This window comes from Pseudochaenichthys georgianus, chromosome 21 (genome assembly GCF_902827115.2).
Source record: "Pseudochaenichthys georgianus chromosome 21, fPseGeo1.2, whole genome shotgun sequence".
Classification (NCBI taxonomy): Eukaryota; Metazoa; Chordata; class Actinopteri; order Perciformes; family Channichthyidae; genus Pseudochaenichthys; species Pseudochaenichthys georgianus.
Genome location: NC_047523.1, coordinates 24,764,543 through 24,783,338, shown reverse-complemented (window position 1 = coordinate 24,783,338; position 18,796 = coordinate 24,764,543). Strand labels below are relative to the sequence as shown.

At 41.7% G+C, this 18,796-nt stretch overlaps 1 protein-coding gene across 2 annotated transcripts in view; it reads right to left on the bottom strand.

Moving 5' to 3' along the window:
- igf2bp2a (insulin-like growth factor 2 mRNA binding protein 2a) overlaps positions 1-18,796 on the bottom strand; it is a 46,384-nt gene that overhangs the window by 11,877 nt on the left and 15,711 nt on the right. For both annotated transcript variants that reach the window (XM_034110436.2, XM_034110435.2), the window contains exons 3-7: positions 6,252-6,300; positions 5,272-5,323; positions 3,412-3,475; positions 2,325-2,612; positions 1,741-1,875 (exon numbers count right to left, since the gene is read on the bottom strand). In XM_034110436.2, the coding sequence (XP_033966327.1) occupies positions 1,741-1,875; positions 2,325-2,612; positions 3,412-3,475; positions 5,272-5,323; positions 6,252-6,300 (588 nt within the window). The remainder of the gene's footprint in view (positions 1-1,740; positions 1,876-2,324; positions 2,613-3,411; positions 3,476-5,271; positions 5,324-6,251; positions 6,301-18,796) is intronic.

Here is an 18,796-nt window from a genome sequence, read left to right as displayed (position 1 = left end):
TTTTTTTAATGTTCATCATAATATAAATTCCTAATGATTTCCTTGTTTTTAAGCTAGGATGTTCCTCAGGGGGAACAATACAGTTTGTCAGTAGTTATAGGATAGTAGAAGTGTGTTACACTTCCTATTACATTTTTATAAGGAACTGTTTAGCATCACCTCTTATAGTTAGCACACAGCAGAAGGTATAAATAATAATGTTGCTTTTCAAAAACAAAATTAAAAGACTAATATGATCATACAGAAAGCTTGACACTGAGAAATGATGCACTTATCATCTTTCGTGTCACAGTGGATATTTGGTATTTTTCCACTTGCTTCTGAGGTAGATGGATACAAAAAAATATTCAGGACAAAAACATAATTTGTGTACGCTGTGTATTTTTCAGTGAAGTAGAGAGTAAGTTGAAATGTATTTTGTGCCGTAAAAATTGATGACTTCATTGAGTTAATTTTCAATTTTATGGCTACACAAAACCCTGAATTATTCTAGTGCACAGATGGAAAAAATATTGGTTGTTTTATTTTGATGTTAGAGTCTCTTATTATGTCTCAAAAGCACTCATTCTGATCCCTTTTTTGACATTTTTCTCTCCTTACGCTCAGTAAAATGACAGGGTGTGGTAGGACTGAGGTGACATGTCAATTTATGAAGGAGTGGCACCCGGGCAGCGACAGGTGGAGGCTATTTTGAGAGATTTACTGATTTGACAGATAGGATACATATTGATCTTAGAGTGAAATTCTCGAGGTGGATAAGGCAGACTGATTTATTGTTACTTCATTACGTCACATCAATATGGCTAAGCAACTAACATAACACAGGAACAAGAGTTTGTTGTCTGTCGCCTTCCAAGAGTTTCTTTTAATTTAAAGGAAAATATTGGTGGCATTTAGAGCTACAGCCCACTCACTAATGCAGGCTGTTGTCGTTCAGTTAAAAAAAACATTTACCTATCTCTTCATTTTCATACTTTAATGAATTGTTAAACAAAAATAAATAGTTATTTGCTTCCTTGCAGAGAGAAGATTAGAAAATCGATATCTCTGTGAAATAACTATGAGGCAACAGCTAGAAAAATCTATTTATGCTCAAGAGCCATAATCATCCCTCTCGACAGCCTGAACCATTCTCCGGCTCTACGGGAGACCACACTGACTGAAAACACTGGGGACAAGAACAAAACAACAAAGTAAACAGTCTTTGACAAAACCAATTGAAGTGTCATGTCATCTAGGATGTATCTTGCAAGTCTGTGGGAAATGTTTTATATTTAAATGAAGCAAAACAATTTTTCTGTATCCAGCAATGAAGAATCTAGCCCTTATGATTCAAGCAACGCTTACTGAGTGGACGCACCCCATCGACAAACAACACACTTGACAAATAAATACAAATACAAGCTGGGCATTGACACTCGGATCCAGCAGAGCTCAAAGAGTTTAAAGGTGCAGTGTCTTGTTAAAAGTGTCAAGCTCAATTAGACAAGTTGGCCTTGTTTCTTAAATGCTAAGCTGCGGTCACGTGTTTTCCTATGCGAGTGTGTCGTGTGCACTGTGTTAGTGGTCCAAGCGAGAGAATGCACAGTGAGATTAAAAGGTGTGCAGGCAGGTTAAAGGATAAGATTACAGCCCCGCAGATATTATGGCTTACCTCCCTGTTGGAGTGTATACCTGCCCTGCATAAACAACATCCAAGTGCGTGTATGCATGTTTGTGCATGTCAAGGTGCAGACTCACGTCTTGGTCTCGTTGGCCTCCTTCTGCATGATGTCTAGGATCATGCGACAGGCGGCGGAGCAGCCTTCGGGAGTTGAGTGGATGGTAATGGGCTTTTCTGCTGCCCCTGCATTTTCCTTCCGATGAATGTCCACCCTGAGAGAGGGAGAGACAGACAGAGAGATAAACACAAAGTAGAGAAGGACAAAGAAGTATAAAGTCAGAATAACATTTGTCTTGTTGTGCATTACGGACTGAAAGCACACAAATAAAATAATGGTACTTAAAAGAAGACAGCCTTTTAAGATGTTGAGAAGTAAATGTTACAATGGGATGTTGTGTATACAAAAATATTTATATCTCACAGTAAACCCTCCATGAAAAACCTGAGCTTCTTCTTTTCAAAATTGTACAACTTAAAGCATTTACTGTGTGCTATCTTGCATTATATCGCAGACAACTGGTCTTAACAATGCAAGGCTGGGCACAGTGCCACATTGTCTACATTATTATGTCATGTCTACATAACAAAATTAGAGTGTAGCTAAGAAAACAGGAAAGACAAACACAGCAGGAACCAGAGAGGACTACCAGAGTCTGCTCACTTAGACTGGGTCTGTTTGGTGATGTTCTTGATGGTGAGGCCCTCCTTGCCAATGATGGCTCCGACAAACTGAGAAGGCGCGAGCATGCGCAGGGGGAAGTCGTGTTGTCTGGTGCGGGGAGAGCCATAGTCTCCTGAGGGCCCGGGCTGAGAGCCACCCTCCCGGGAGGACCGCCCCCCACGCCGCGTGCGGGGAGCCTGGTCGGGCGGAGCAGCATCCATGTCCACGATATATGACACTTTGAAGGAGTAGTCTTCGAACTGGTGCCCTGTTAACTTCTCAATGGCTCTGTGGGGAGGAACAGGAGGTGGAGGCGAAACAAGTCAAGTATTATATTACAGTAAACGGGTTCAGTGGAATTCCTTATGTGAGATTTCATTTAGAGATGTCTGCTGAGTCTCAGCTGGTTTAACCTCAATTTAGCCTTTTCAGTTTATTGGTAAGAAAGATGTCCGAGTGTGGGAAATGCAGAGGGAAATGTACAGCAGTGGCTCAGTCAGTAGGGGCTTGGACTGTGAGCCGTAGGGTCGCCGGTTCAAGTCCCAGACCAGACCAAAATATGGAGTGTGGACAGCTACTTGGAGAGGTCCCAGTTCACCTCCTGCCCTGCCGTGGTGCCATTGAGCAAGGCACCAGGCACCGGACACCCCCCTTCCCCCCTCACTCCCATTGCTCCCCGGGCGCTGTACAATAGCTGCCCACTGCTCCTAGTACTAGACTCCTGGTACTAGGATGGGTTAAAAGCAGAGAACACATTTCACTGTGTGTGCTGTGTGCTCTGCATGTGTGACCATTAAAGAGGGGTTCATCCCTCCCAATTCTATTCTATCCTATTATACAATTAGCGTAATGTGTATTAATGCTTTTTTCTGACAAAAATAGTAACTTTCTTGGATGTGACCATGTTTAATTACACATGTGTACAATTGGAAGTTTGCCAAGGAGGGTATTCCAGTTCCTTACTCTTTTAATCCTTGCAGTACATAAATAGTGGGTGAACTGCTGCTTGTGTTGCTGTTGGAGTGCATACTTGTAGGTAGAAAAAACAGAACTAAATAACTTCAGAGTCATTATTCGTGCTGCTTACTCTTTAGCTTCCTCCTTGGTTGCGTATGTAACATTCACCACTGCTGTTTCTGTGTCAGTATTCACTGTGAAAGAAGACAGAAAGACACAAAAAGCAAACATGAGATAAAGTAAATAAATGTAAATAGTTGTGTTTTGTTGCTGCTGTAGGTGAGTTAGACATGCATCCAGGTTTCTGCGGTGACCCAAAGAGCCACTTGTCTGAGTGAATCCATTACAGCCATCCCCACACGCTGGCCTCCCTCCAGGCTGCGCTGCTGCCTCTACAGACAGCAGCGGCTAAACACAATAGCCCCTCTGCCACTTGCACAATAACAGATTTAACGTTGACATGACAGCCTAAACGAAGCAAGTAATCTGTGATAATGCAGTGCAGATTTGTTGTCCTGCACAGCTGCTCAGAGCAGAGATATCTCTGCCACAGCAACAGGTTTGATTCCCGCTGGGACCCCACATGTTTTAAAAGACTGAACTATGCACTGATATTGATGTCTTTGCTTGTGCTGACTGACAACCAAAGCTGGCTGAAAAAACATCCATAGCAGATGCTTCACATATCTTAGAAGATAAAGACATGCAAAATAAATAATAAAACTAATGTTTTAAAATGGGCTTATTTTTAGTATTGGAAACAAATATAGATATCAGATCAGGTCTCTGAGAACAAAAACGTCTAAATCTGCAGACAGCAGGTTTGGAAGAGTTAAACCCAGAGAGAGTGCCCAGCTGGATTAGACAGGGGGAGTGGGCAGGGTCTGGCACGGTGCCCGTCCCTCACAGCCAGCTCTGCCCCGCCCGCTGCCGCGCTCCGCCACGGGCAGAACATGGGCCGCCTCCAAAACCCTCACCTCGTGACAAAAGCACGCGGCAGAGAGCAGAGGGAAACTGACAGGCAGACAGGAAGTTGGACAGAGACAAAGAAAGCGAATAAGGATCACACACTGCTACTGTGCAACTCTGATGTTCGAGAGCCGGACTGAAGCGGAAAGAAGAGGAGGAAACGATGCGCTGGGGATGAAATGGGAAGCGTCTGGGAAACTCTGAGTGGAGTAAGTTCTCTTTTAGCACCTGTCATGACTACAGTGGGTGGTAGGCTGCTTTGACGCACGGAGTGTAATTATTTTTGTGTGTGTTTGTTTGTCCCTGTGTGTGCACGTTTACTACTTGTGTGTGTAGACGGCGAAACATTAGTCGGGCTGAGTAGCCTGCGCACACACATAAACACACACATACTCCATCAGACAAAAGCCTCACCACAGGCGCCTTCAGTGTCCTCCCTCATTACCACAGTGCACCTCCCCAAAACAGACACACAAGCACGTACAGGCATTAACACACACACACACACACACACACACACACACACACACACACACACACACACACACACACACACACACACACACACACACACACACACATTACTACTGTAAGTCTGCCATGTCTGCCATGTCTGCCCACTTCAATCCATACTCTGAGGCCCAGGGGAGCTGTAGAAATACACAGTACTTATTATACAGGCGGCACATAATTCTACTCTCCCTGGGTCAGACTTATAAGACACACATGCGCTCAGACAGACAAAAAGATAAACGCGGATTTATATGCAAAGATGGGTTATGTTTAGATAATGGGTGTGTGGGATGATGGTGACGAGGAAGTCACAAAGGGAGACTTGACTCACTGGGAGGGGTGTGTGTGTGTGTGTGTGTGTGTGTGTGTGTGTGTGTGTGTGTGTGTGTGTGTGTGTGTGTGTGTGTGTGTGTGTGTGTGTGTGTGTGTTGCTAAACAGACACATGTGCATTAAACACTTCGATCCAGATGATGTGCAAAAAAAACGGGGAAGGGAAGAGTTCCTTACCTTGTTCCACATTTTCTACGGTACCATACTGAGCTAGCAGGCCATCCAAAACCTGAGGGAGAAGTGAAAGCAGGTCAACAACACAACTACAGCCACTGTAGTGCAACAACACACATGGATTCACACACACACACACACACACACACACACACACACACACACACACACACACACACACACACACACACACACACACACACACACACACACACACACACACACACACACGGTGCTCCTGGTGCTTATCTGGGCCAATCGGAGCATACTACTAAGTTTACATAGTTTACTGCTTATAAGTTAGATGTACAGATGTTTCACCCCTTTATATAACACTACATGTGTATATATATATATATATATATAATATATATATATATATATATATATATCCATACCAACACATTGATTTGAGTAATTGATTATATTCAATCTACCAGTTTGCCAGATTGCTTAAAAAATAAGGGAACAACTCTGATTGGGCAATGTTATAAATAATTTGTCAAACAAACAGACAGAAAGTTGCCTTCCATTAATGTCTCAGAAGTTTTGTGAGTTTTCAAGGAGGCGTGTAGTAGACAACCTGTATTGAAAGCAGTCACCCTGAGAGATGGCATGACGACAGAGACACTCACACAGAAAAACAAGACACTCAGACCCTAGCGAGGTCACAGACAGATGTTCAGGCACACAGTGTCACTCAGACAGAAACAAAAAACTACATAAAAGCACACATGCACACAAATACTGAAGTCTACAGAGAAATACAGTAAAAAGGGAGTTGAGTCACAGTCTGGAAACTAGTTTATGTACTACCTGGAGCTACAACTGGGCAAACACACACGCACACACACACACACACACACAGACACACACACACACACACACACACACACACACACACACACACACACACACACACACACACACACACGCACACACACGCACACATATACATACACGCACACAGACAAAGGACTGACCTCCCACTGTAGATCAGGGGGAATGTTCCGGATCTGGATCTTCCGACTCCTGCAGAGATGAGACACAGACAGAGTGGATTTAACAGACCTGAACCACACACTCACACACTTGAGAGTTTACTGTCATCTGTTGTGTGTACAGAAAATCGAAATGTTACACATGAAATATACAATATACACAGTTGAGAAGCAGAGACGTTTAGTGGGAAGAAATGTAGTCATAGCCGTACTGTGTGAAATCGTTCAGTGTAATCTTAACTCTTAAACATCTACAACTCGTTAGACAGTTTCATAAAGCACTGTTGTAGCGCTGCTGAGGCAAATGTAGGTGAAGACATTTATTAGACAGCAGCCGGCGCTTCTCAGTAACACCCTCCTACTGGTGCTATTCTTACTACTCACTACAGGACGTGGAAGTGACATAAAGGACGAGAAAAAGAAAGTGTCTGTAATAAGACAACAAGAATGATGGAACATAACTTGATAAAAATGACTATCGGAAAAAGAAACACAGCAAATACTATGAGTTATTGCACATTTCATAATTAAAATCAACAAAGTGATTTTTATTTGAGATGAATCCCAGGAATAGTAGAAACGTTTTTCACCAGGCAGGTGAAAAGTAGAAGTCACAGATGAATTAATTTTATAAATAAAAATAAATTGACCTAGAAAACTTGTGCTGAAATTCTACATGACATAAGATGAGGTCACTCCAAATAATCATTTGTCATTAAGAAAGAAAGAAATCCTGTTTCAACAAATAAACAAGATTTCAATTTATTCCTTGAAAAATTACTCAATATAAATATATATATATATATATAGAGCTTTCACACAGACTTTCACTTTGCCTGCAGCGAGCGTGTCACTGCAAACAGCACAGCCACACAAACCGCCCGCTGACCACAGGCTGTTAACAACTACATTAACGTGAGAGAGTCCTGCTCCGCAATGAGAGCTGCTAATTTAAAAAGCAGAGAGGCTGGTGAGCAAAAAGCCGCACCGCTTAACAACCGTATCCCAAAAAAAAAAAATTAAGGACAATTATGGGGCATGACAGGAGCGAGAGTGGAAGACTGAGGTACGGAAATTAAGTGGAGGAGGCAAGCTAATAAAAAGCAATAACAAGAGGTGGATCCAAGTTCAGGAGGATGGGGAAAAAAGCCACACACACAGCTCATTCTTGCCACCAACATTTCTTCGTCTAATTTTTGCAACTTTTGCAATTTTTCACAAATAAAGACGCAGGTCAGAATTTCCTGTCAGCAGCGAGGAGAGGACGAGAGGACCGAGCCCACAGCTGGACATGAATGAAAGACTCTTTCTGATTGTGCTGCTGGATTGAAAAAAAAGAAGAGGAGAAACACAGCGTCGATTCACCCATCTCAACTTTAATAAATGAGTAGACTACTAGTACTGATTATTAGCAAGCAAACCAAAAACAAAAACCTCTTATACAAACATTTGAAAATGTTTTAAATCCGACACCAACTAAAATGTTCCAGGGCAAATTATTTTCTAAATAAAATAACACAACATAACTCTTCTTCTACAGAAGCAAACAAACAGACAGCAAGCCCAGAAAACAGAAACTCTCAATTCCCAGCAGGTCCTACCACAAGGTGGCCTGCAACCTTTCTGTCGCTGACGGTGAGCCTCGATGAAAGATCTCTCTTGGCAACCGCTTACCAAACAAGGGTAAACCGATAAAAAAAACAGCTTGTAGCACCAAAAGACATCACCTTTTTAAACGTAGTAAACAACCTCCTGCTGTCCAAAAGCAGCCAATAGCTGAAACTTATTTTAGGCCAACTCCAAACCTCAAAACAGCCCCAAACGCTGGCATCCCCGAGCAGCCCAAAATGGAAACTAAAAGCTCCTTTCATTCAGCGCAGTCTGCTTCAAAAGCCCATGGAGTCTCAGGGCCTGGCTCTCTATTGTGTTCCTGCTAATTGATTTGCCATCTGTAACCTGTAATGTTAGGCTAGATGATGCTGTCCTCTGTGTTCTTTAAAGTTAACAAGCTCGCTGTCAGCTGAGCGACCTCCTGCATGACAGATATTAACTTTAGGGTTTCTATATCAATGTTGTCCCACTATCTTTACATCGGTAAGACTTCTTTATCTTCTCTGTAGCTCTGGGCCTACATGTTTTAAAGGCCACTTGCTTGTCTGACATCCTGAAATATGCAGGGGCAGCTCCCTCAATGGACATCCCTCGGAAAAAGTGACAGTGTCTCCCGACAGTTCTTCAAAGTCTCATTTTCAACATGCCTGTGGCCGCTGGCTAACCATAAGATCGCTGCTTACTGACGCTCTGTCTGTCTACAGGGTTGGGAGAGGCCCTCGCTACATGTCACCCGACAACATCTACAATTGTCTGTCTGCAGTGTTTATTACAAGCACGAGGCATTAACTGTATGTCTTTTTATTCTATTATATGTGTTGCTGTTTTAATAATGTTGTATTCTATTATATCTCGTTTTATCACCACTGTAAAGCGTCTTTGAGCACCTGAAAAAGCGCTTGGAAATTAAATGTATTATTATTATTATGTCCCTAGGTTATATAGTCCCTCTAAAATCGGGTAAAAACCCAGTAGGTCTCTGCTAATTTCTGTTTGTTTGCATTCAAGGTGAACCCAGCGCCCTTTCTCAATGAGCTGCAGAGATACAGACTGAAGTCAACGGTTACTTAATGTTTGTTGAATGTGACCGAGCTGTCTGCTCTCGGTTTGGAGCGGCCTGCCAGGAGAAAAAAAAAAGAAGAAACCCTCTCAATTTCGGCCTTTAAATATCTGAGGGTGGCCATGTTCATTTGAAAAGCTAATATTTACTGCAGCCACGCCAACTGCATGAGGTAAGAAACCGTGTCTGCTAACACGCGTGCAAACTAACACACACACACGCATGCAGAGCCGTCGGAGGAATTTTAACCTCTGAGGGGGGAGAAAGAGGGTATTCATCCCTCGCCAGTAGTCTTCCTAAGGCTCTGAGGGGCAACCATACAATATAAAAAAAAAGTCTAACCTTTTTGAATTGTTTTTTTATTCCTTGTGATTTGCATGTACCTTTTCATCAACATTCAAGACATTTAGCAAAAAAGGCCGAGCTGGGGTACTGAGATTAATTAAAAACGTTAAGGAAATAAGAAAGAAACAATCAATTAATTAGTTGATGGACAGAACATTTGTCTGCAACTAATGTGATAATAGATTGTTGAGGTCCAAGTTCCAGACAAAAGTGTTGGTTGGAATTAAGAAAACATTGTTGCATTGGGCTCTAGGTTATTTTTCACTTTCAACAAATAAAGAACATAAACAAGCAAAAATAATCAGTGAAATATGACTTAAAATAATTGTGAGTTCTTGTTTAATGTTTTAAAGCACTGCTTTTTAAAGTGTACTAAATGAAAAGTGCAGAATCATTTGCAGCAGATTAAATATGGTACTTAAATTATGTGCTGAGTAAAGTTTAGCCCAACTATGTGATGACACCAGTGCTAGCTTCTTTTCACTGAAGAAGACCATGACTTCTTACTAACATATATATATAGGGACGGGTGGCGCAGTGGTCTGTGCGTTTGATCATCAGATCAAGGGGGCATTGGGGAACTCCAGTTCGAAACCCGCTCCCACCCCACTGCGTCAGGCCTTGGGCAAGACACTACACCCGAATTTGCTCATGTGGGTATTGTCCACAGTAGATGACCATTACATGTATGTATGTGTAATGTGTATTTGTAAAGCGCTTTGAGAGTCATTGATAAAGCGCTATAATAAATATAAGTATTATTATTATTATATGAAAGATGTAGTTGACTTGCTTCAATGGTTGTTAAAAAAGAAAATTCTCTATCCTAACACGTGATATTGGAACATCTGTAACACATGCAATCGGTTTGAAGAGAATAGCTATTCAATGTGAAGTGTACTTTGGTTTTAAAAAAGTCCCTCATGTCAGTAATAAAAAGGCCAGAGCAGATTTCTCTTCTCTAAACAGAAACTCACAAAAAGTGAAAGATTAAGCAATTGCTTCCACGCTGAAGAATTCTGTGAGATGAGGCCCTGTTTACCTCGCCCTCCCTGCTTTGTGCGGATGCCCATGCTGTCAGAGATCGGCAGCTTACGAGGCGCGCTGTCCTGTGCCCAGCGGGGGGAGCTCACCCCCCAAATGGATAAAAAGACATCCTCAATTGCCTTTCAGTCTACCGGTATTGTCCAGAGCACACTGCCTCAAACACTTCGGAACAAAGTCACCTCTAGAAACTTCACACCTAAATGTCCTACATGGGAAATTCAGTTTTTTTCCATTAAACTCACATTTTCCTTTCTGCTGTGTCCATGTAGCTGTCAAACACTCCCTTCAAATAATTCTCAGTGCAAAAATCTCTGATAAGCAGCAATATAGGCACATATTTGCTGATTCGCTAGCTGAACAGCCAATCAGAGTGATGTCATATTTGCTAAAACCGGATCAATCTTCATATTTCCCTCCTCCTTCCTTCTGTTCCAGATGAAATCCACGCTTGATGAGAAAACAGACACAGGAAGTCCACATCCGCTTTGAAACAGTCCGATGAAAGACTTCATATTGCCCACAAAATAATTGATGACTTTCAAAATGAAAGATAATCTGGACTTCATCACAACCATACCATGCAGATAAAATAGGAAATGAAAACCTCTGCTGTCATAAATCACACTGGAGACGTGTGATTACGCACCTATTACATTATCATATTACAAACCCAGTGGTATGCAGTGCAACACTAATGTGTCTGCGTCTTTTATGTGTGTGGTGGTCCAACGTTTAAGTGCTGAGTGCAGTATAATTTAATCATTTGACTATCAGCGAGATTTACAGCTACTTTAGCATATGTGAGCCGTCACATCATCGCTTGTAAAAACTGTAAAGCTGAAAAATACGTCGGCACTGTTCTCATTCCTTCACATCTACTGAATGTATTTGATCATTTCATGTATACCAAGGCTATAGTGAAGCAGCATTATCTTACTGTATATGGATCAGTTTGTGTGGGTCTGTCAAATAGTCTGGTGGTCAAGCGCAGACTCGTCTAATCTGAATTAACCCAATTGCTGGTGTTGACCGTTAAGCTCTTAAGCACCTAAATGCCTTGAAATCTCAGAGAGGAAGCAACAAGTCAACAATATTCAGGAGACCCTACTGTGTGGAAGATGGCTCTGCTCCTTTTTTTCAATCTATGGTGGGGCTCTCATTTTGTTCCACTCCCTGTTGGTGGATTAACAAGGAGCACAGGCCATTTCTGTGTAGTGCTCCTCAGCACTTCTCTAAGGCCCAAGCAATTGTTGTGGAGCAGAGATAACAGGATTGGTATGAGAGAAGTGTCAATGCATTCTTGTTGTCCTTCTGCCACAAAGGCAGTCTCTCAGGTCACATGTTACCAGATGCTGTATCTAAAGGTGCTTTTTGTATATAAAGTATTGTTTATTATAAAACATTTCTGGAAATAACTATGCTGTTTTGTACTAACGGAATGAACAATGAGACTGTGTACACTTTGTACGCTGCTGATTGATTAGTTTCCCTTTTTCTTTCAGAGCAGTTAAAGCAGGGCTTCATGTTGAATGTGAAAAGTGAAAAGTGTCTAAAGGCAAGCAAACACTTGCAATAACAATTTCCTATAACAAATGAATAATGAATGAACATTTACTTGGTTTTTATTTGAGATTTTCTTTCATTTACATTACTGGAATAAATGTTCCACTAGTTTAACAGCTAGACGATTAAGTTGTTTTCTGGAAACAAATGCTTTAGATGGACACAACACTGCCAAATTCGGTGAGAGTGAACCAAAACAATTACATTATGTTCTGTAAAACAAAAACAATGAACTGAAAAACACACAGTTCATGGGATTATTACCCTTTTATCCTTTAGTTGTAGATAAAAAAGGCAGTCCTTGGTTCATCTGGAAGGATACGTGTACTGAACTGAGATTTTCAAAGTATTGGTAATTGTTCATGGTGACATTTTCCTTCACATTCATCCTCATTAAATCCTTTCATGCCTCTGGGCATTCATTTGCATTAATCAAGGATCTCTTTCGCCTATCATCCTCCAGTAAGAAAACAGCCATTGTATCTGCTCCTCTTCATTGTTCCCTAACCACATATTTTTCCACACAGAATAGAGACTCTGCCGCTCCCTGGTGCTGCCAACCATCTCATCTCCTGCGTAGCGCTAAGGTGCCTGCTTCTGTTTTCCCTCCCAGCCCTCTACGGGGGAGAGCTCATCAGAATTCAACACGCCTACCTGCACGCCTGTTTCTCTTCACGCATTCGTTCTCTCTGTGGCACCCAGCGAGGCAGGGAGGCACAGGCTGAGGAGAAGGCAGGCAGACACATGCAGCCCTAATGGAAGCCACTGTCTTCCTGTTGACGTACGTCTGATGCTCATTCTGCTGCTTAACAAAAGGATGTAAATAAGGAGAGAATGCACACTGTGTCTTCCTCCATCACGTGTTCATTGACCAAGTCTCTTGGTACGCAGTTACATTTCAAGTAGATTGTTATATGGTGTTACTGAATGATTCAGTGTCACTTGACAGGGATAATAACAAGTGACTCAATAGATTTTCAATGATTCAGACAAAGCAATACACTCATGTTTGAGATCTGCGCAGGGTGAGAGAGCGTTTACTCTGATTCACACAGTCCTCATTAAAGCATTAATAGATGCATTTCAACAGAGCGTTCTGAATTTCACTACACAACATGGCATCATGTTTTTTATATAATGTAATAAAGAAATTAAGAAAATTACCTATTACAATTGGATAAGACACATACAAACATTGTCTTTGAGTGTCCAAAACTATTTGTATGCTGCTTTTGCTATACAATTATTTCCTGATCTCTAGTGTAATCACTACAAATCATTGTTTTAGTGCTAAAATGCCACAGTGTGTCCAGCTGACTCAAAACACATTTCCTCCTGTCACGCCTATGAAGCCAATGAAATTAGAATTGTGTAATGTTCCATTTGCCTATCGCTGTGTCACCATGAAGTTGTATTTAATTGAAAACCGTTTGCCCTTTCACACTGAAGCCCCTCCGTATGGCTCTGATCACGAACTCACTGACAACAGAGGCAGGAAACAGTCAATTAAATTATTCTAGCGGCGGGGAACAAGACTGAAATGTATTGGATCTTTTGTTCTAATCCATTAATAATAACTAGAAATAACAATATTTAACAGAGATTAATGATTTCATTTACCTAAAAAATATCTAAAATGGGAGCTTCCATCCCACATTTGATTTAAATACACAACATAATTGTGACCAATAGTCAGTCTTTTGTCCAGCTAAATTATTTAAAAATGGTTCTGAAGATACATGTGTGTGGTTAGTTTTTTCCCACAAACATAATACAAATTACATCCACTGGTTTTCACTCAGTTAAAACAAACAAGAATCTATTATATATATCAAAGTCATACTTCTGCAAACAAGAATTTGAGAAAAGTCAATTCAGTGTATGTGCACTAGAGATCAAACGTTTTCATATCAAAGTTGTGCTAAATTCCCAAACTTGGTGTGATATAAAATAAATCCTGCTCGTACATGCTCACATTGAAGGTGTGAAAACAGCCTTCTAATGTTACATTCTGTATTTACGTTATTCTGCCCAGTGAAGGTCAAACATCCAAGGGAAAAACAATAAGCTGGTTATGGTTACCACACACACACACACATATATATAAGAGTAAAGGCCCTGACACACCAAGCAGTCACCAGAGAACTCGCCGACGCCGACTGTTCTCCTGCGTCTTGGCCATGTGTCACACTGGAACACACCACAAAGACTTCAGCCGAGCACGTACGAACTGCGCATGCGTGAGTGGCAATAACTCTCCTTACCAGCAGGCGGCGGTAGTGTGTATTCGTCATTCAAAAGAGGCAACAACCGGAAGACAGAGAAGAAGAACAGACTGTGTGATCTAAACAAACAACAAATAGCGTGTGCGTTCCATTTTCACTCTCGTCCATCGAAAACAAGTTTCGTGCGGTACTGGAGCTATTAGCCATTGGAGTGTTGCTTGTGGAAGACATTCTCAAGCAACCTTTTCGCTTCTCATGCACTGATTCGCTAGCTGAACAGCCAATCAGAGTGATGTCTTTGTCCGACTGCCTGTGGCCAAATAAGGCGTGTCACGTCCGACGGTGCGGGACACACCAAATTGAGTTTGGGCGACAGGGCACGCTTCGTCGTCCGACTAACGAAAACGGCCGATTTCGGCCTGGTGTGTCAGGGCCTTTTAAGACTCTCCAACAGGTAGGTGTTTCTTCCACAAGAAGACACACCTACAAATGAATTAACTATTCAGATGTAGGTGTTATCAAATTAACAAATACTCTAATTATCAATGTGATGAACAAGGAACAAATGAACATTCCTGTCCAGAAATCATGTCTAACCACGCACAATGCAGCCAACAATCAATGAGCTGCAATTACAACAATAACAGTTACATCTACTGCTGCTAAAAACACTTCTCTTGCAACTCCAAGCCCCAAACGTCAGAAAAATAAATAACTAAACAGCAAGATGATTCAAGAGGACTTGCAGAGTCATGTGCCACGCTGCTCTGTCCTGTCCTGTCCTGCACACATCAAACGATCGCCTGCCCTTCCACGCCGCTACTCCTTCACTGAGTACTCCTCTGAGTGCCGTCACAAAGCAGCGAGTCAGCACTGTCAGTGACAGGCGCGCAGCAAGCCTGAAGGGACACAGCTCACACACACACAAATGTAAAGCTTCTCTACACACACACACACTGATGCATTTTCTGTGTCTCTCGCACACACCTCAGTGCTAAGAGCTGCTGACAGGTGGACACCAGCTCATGCTGCGGCGCTGCAGTGTGGCTCCGCTGTCGGCTGCTCCTCGTGGCCGCTTCTCTTGCTTTATGTTCAGGTGTGCAGCTTGAGGTCTCATCCTTTAATCTGCCGACCACAAGGTATTATACAGTAGCTGGAAAGCTGAGCCGCCTGCCATAGGTGTAGGTCCCGGCAGGGTTAACCTGGATCAATACTGCACGCACACAACAGGCCTCAAACTGTTTCCCTGCCTGCTTTCCTTCCTGCCTGTCTCATGCTTCTCTGCAGTCTCTCTCTCATTGTCCCTCCTGTCTCACTACTCCCTCCAGCTTCCTCTAGAGTGCGAGCTATACTTGTTCACACACACGTGAGCGCACTACCTCTTCTCTTTCCCCTCCCTCTGTCTGCTGGGAAGTTCCTCACAGTGTGAAAACACAAAAAGCAACTAGCAGGTGGGGAGTGAAGTTTTACTCTCTGAGACACAGAAACACTGACAAGCCTGGTCAGTAAGCGGCATATTTAAAAACACACTTGCCAGTCACAGCTGCCGTCACTGAGGAGTCCTCCAGCAGCAGTGCAAAGCTTTTTGGAAATAACAAAACACACTCCGCAGCTCTGAAACACAGGGTCGAGAAACGGTGCCAACCCGGGAGACGCTGGCTGACACGCATGTTGAGTTTAATGTAAAATAAAATGTATTATTTAAGAGAAACAGTGTGTTGGTTTTTGATGAGTGCTTTTGATCAAATTAATCTTGGTAAATTTACATTTTAAAGGATCTGAAAAATAGCAGTCTTGTAGTTTGTGTTTGCTTTTACATGCACTGTTTTAGATGTTATTTTAGATAGTTTTGGAAAATCATACTGTCAATAATGCTTTTTAGCATGCAACAGTTAAAAGTTGACACTTCGTATTATTAAATATTTATAATGGTCTCAAATAAAGACTTACCTGTTTAGATAAAGGGAAATGTAATCCAGCGTGTAGTATTTTAGTGGCATCTAGAGGCCAGGTTGTAGATTGTGAACAATTGAATACCTCCCATTCCAAGCTGTAATTGAACCTACTGTGGTCTTCAGGTGCATTTGCTGCATCAAAATCAAGATGCCACGTCAACGTTAGAACGCAAAAAGGCCTTTCTATCCATTCTGGGCCACTGTAGAAACATGGCAGTGCAACATGGAGGACTCACATATGTGGAAGGGCTCTTTCTAACAAAGCACATTGATTCCAACATTTATGATTATATTGTAAGTAATTACTAAATATTTAAGGGCTTAAAAAATGCAGTTACACTGAAAAAACAGAAACATTGACTTTAATTAAATGTATTATGTCGACAAATTTCACATAACTGTATTAGAGTAGTTGAAAGCAATAATATTAAGTTTAAATCAAGAATAGTTGGGTCAACTTAATATTATTGCCTTCAACTAATCTAATACAGTTATATGAAATCTGTTGACATAATACATTTAATTAAAGTCAATGTTTCAGTATTTGCACTGTAATTAATAAGGTGATTGAGAGAATATGAAGAGGCAACAATTTAAGTAATTGGGTAATTATTTTTAGAGCAAAGAAATTGCTGGTGGTGATTGTGAGTTGAATCCATTTTAATAAATTCAGAGACCTGGTGTCTATAAAAATTGAAATTGACCAATACATCTATGTATTTATCTTTTTAGTTACACTTAGACAATTAAGACTTGCCTCTTCCTCAAAATAATATATGAGAACAGAGATTCAAATTTATTTTACATCAGTGAGTAAAGTGTATTTAAGTAAATAAAGTGCGTATCCCAGATAAACCATGAAAAGATCAATGAAGTGGTGGGATTATTTCTATAGGACACACATGTACTAATTGAGGGGGGGGGGACAAAACTAACAGGTTTAAGGTTACAATTACATCAACAGTTAGGACATTAATAACACTGGATTATATTTACTGACAGGAGAGTGTTAAATTCAAGGGCTGCTAAAGTGTGTATGGAAAAACAACACACACTTTCCTTACTGTCATGGGGAATCAGCTCTATAATATGGGTGGAGTTAAATGGATAAGGGCTTCCAATACATTAATTGCACACAAAGTGCTCCTCACAAAACCTTGAATCATCTTGTGTCACGTGACTTACAAGTGGCTGAAGTGGCATTATCCCCGTCAGACTCTAATCCTGTGGCTAGAATGGCTCCAAATCCTGACCTACTCTCTGATATGAGGCAGGGGGCATGAGGGGGAGTTGAGGCTGATTCAGATCCAAGGCTCAGTTTATGTGTATTTGTTAGGTGAATGCCTGTATGCTGTGAGGGAATGTAATACGTAGATTCATTCTATTATCGGGGAAGCTCAGAGGGTTGTCGGCACTGATCAATACGCGATAAATACTTGAGTAAATATCCTGAGTAGACATCGATATCTCAAGTTGGAAAGCCTGAGTTAAACTGCAGAGGAGAGCGGGTGGAAATGCCTGTTGTGTGTGGGCAGCATTTAAAGAAAAACAGAGAAGACGAAGAAGAATTACTGGTGAAAGCCTGAGGGAAAGATTTGTTGTTGGTACCTCCTATGTATGTATCTATAAGGAAGTAGAGGCTAAATGACTGCTGAGCTTGAGCAAGTCTTCAACTCGCAAACGCATAAAGCTCTGCAGCCTCCACAAACTGTGCAACAAATATATTTGTTCATCGTTTTTATTCCCGGTTGGGTTTCCTGACATAACCCTAGAGTATCTGAGTACAACAGCACAAGCTTAAAAAACAAACAAAACAAATGCGGTGTACCACCTGAGGCTCAATATTAATAACAATTAGAGACAGTCTCTTTTTCTAGACAAGATATTCAAGGTTGCAGTCCACTAATTTAACAACTATTTCCAGCCCTGCTCAGGCTTACAACTCTCCTCCGCACAGGGTCGGCATAATGGGGGGTCATTCGCGGGCCATGCCCGCCCCCAAATGAGTCACTGTGCCCCCCCCCAACGCAGGGTGGGCAAGCCTTGCCACTTTGCCGGGTTTTTTTTTTTAATCATATAAGTGACAACGTTTCCACTATTTGTTTGTGTGAAATACATCAGAAATAAATAATACAAATATAAAACACAGCCTGAGGTGTGCTCACTGCTGCTCTCTGATTGGTGTGTTGCTTGACCAATGACCCCCGACTTTTGTTTTGTTATCATTACGTGGCTGTGTGTTTAGATGAAAGCCGGTGGCAATCTGTTCATCTGTTACACTGATTATACAGTAAAGCCATCGAAAATAATATGATATACAGTACAGTACAAGTCGCCTACCTCTGGGTCTCTGTGTTTCATTCAAGCTCGGCTCTGTGTGTGTGTGGCACGATCGCATTTTGCGAGTGCGCGAGCGGTAACGTGGAATGTTGTTGTTAGCATCTGGTTAGCTAGCTATGCTAACGGATATAAAGAGCTGTTTCTACACCAAGGTGGAGGAGAGTCCTCTCCTGTCAGACTGAGAGGATCGTATTCTTTCACACACACATACGGGTATTGGGCCGAGGGCGACACCGTACTTCCGGTATCCGCCATTTCACGCGAGGTGCAAGCAGAATATCATAGTCTATTGCCTTAATCAATATCTAGTCAACTCTAAAATACCACATATATGCAATGGCATGATAATATTATTGTGACAAGTGGGGGTATTCACCTGGT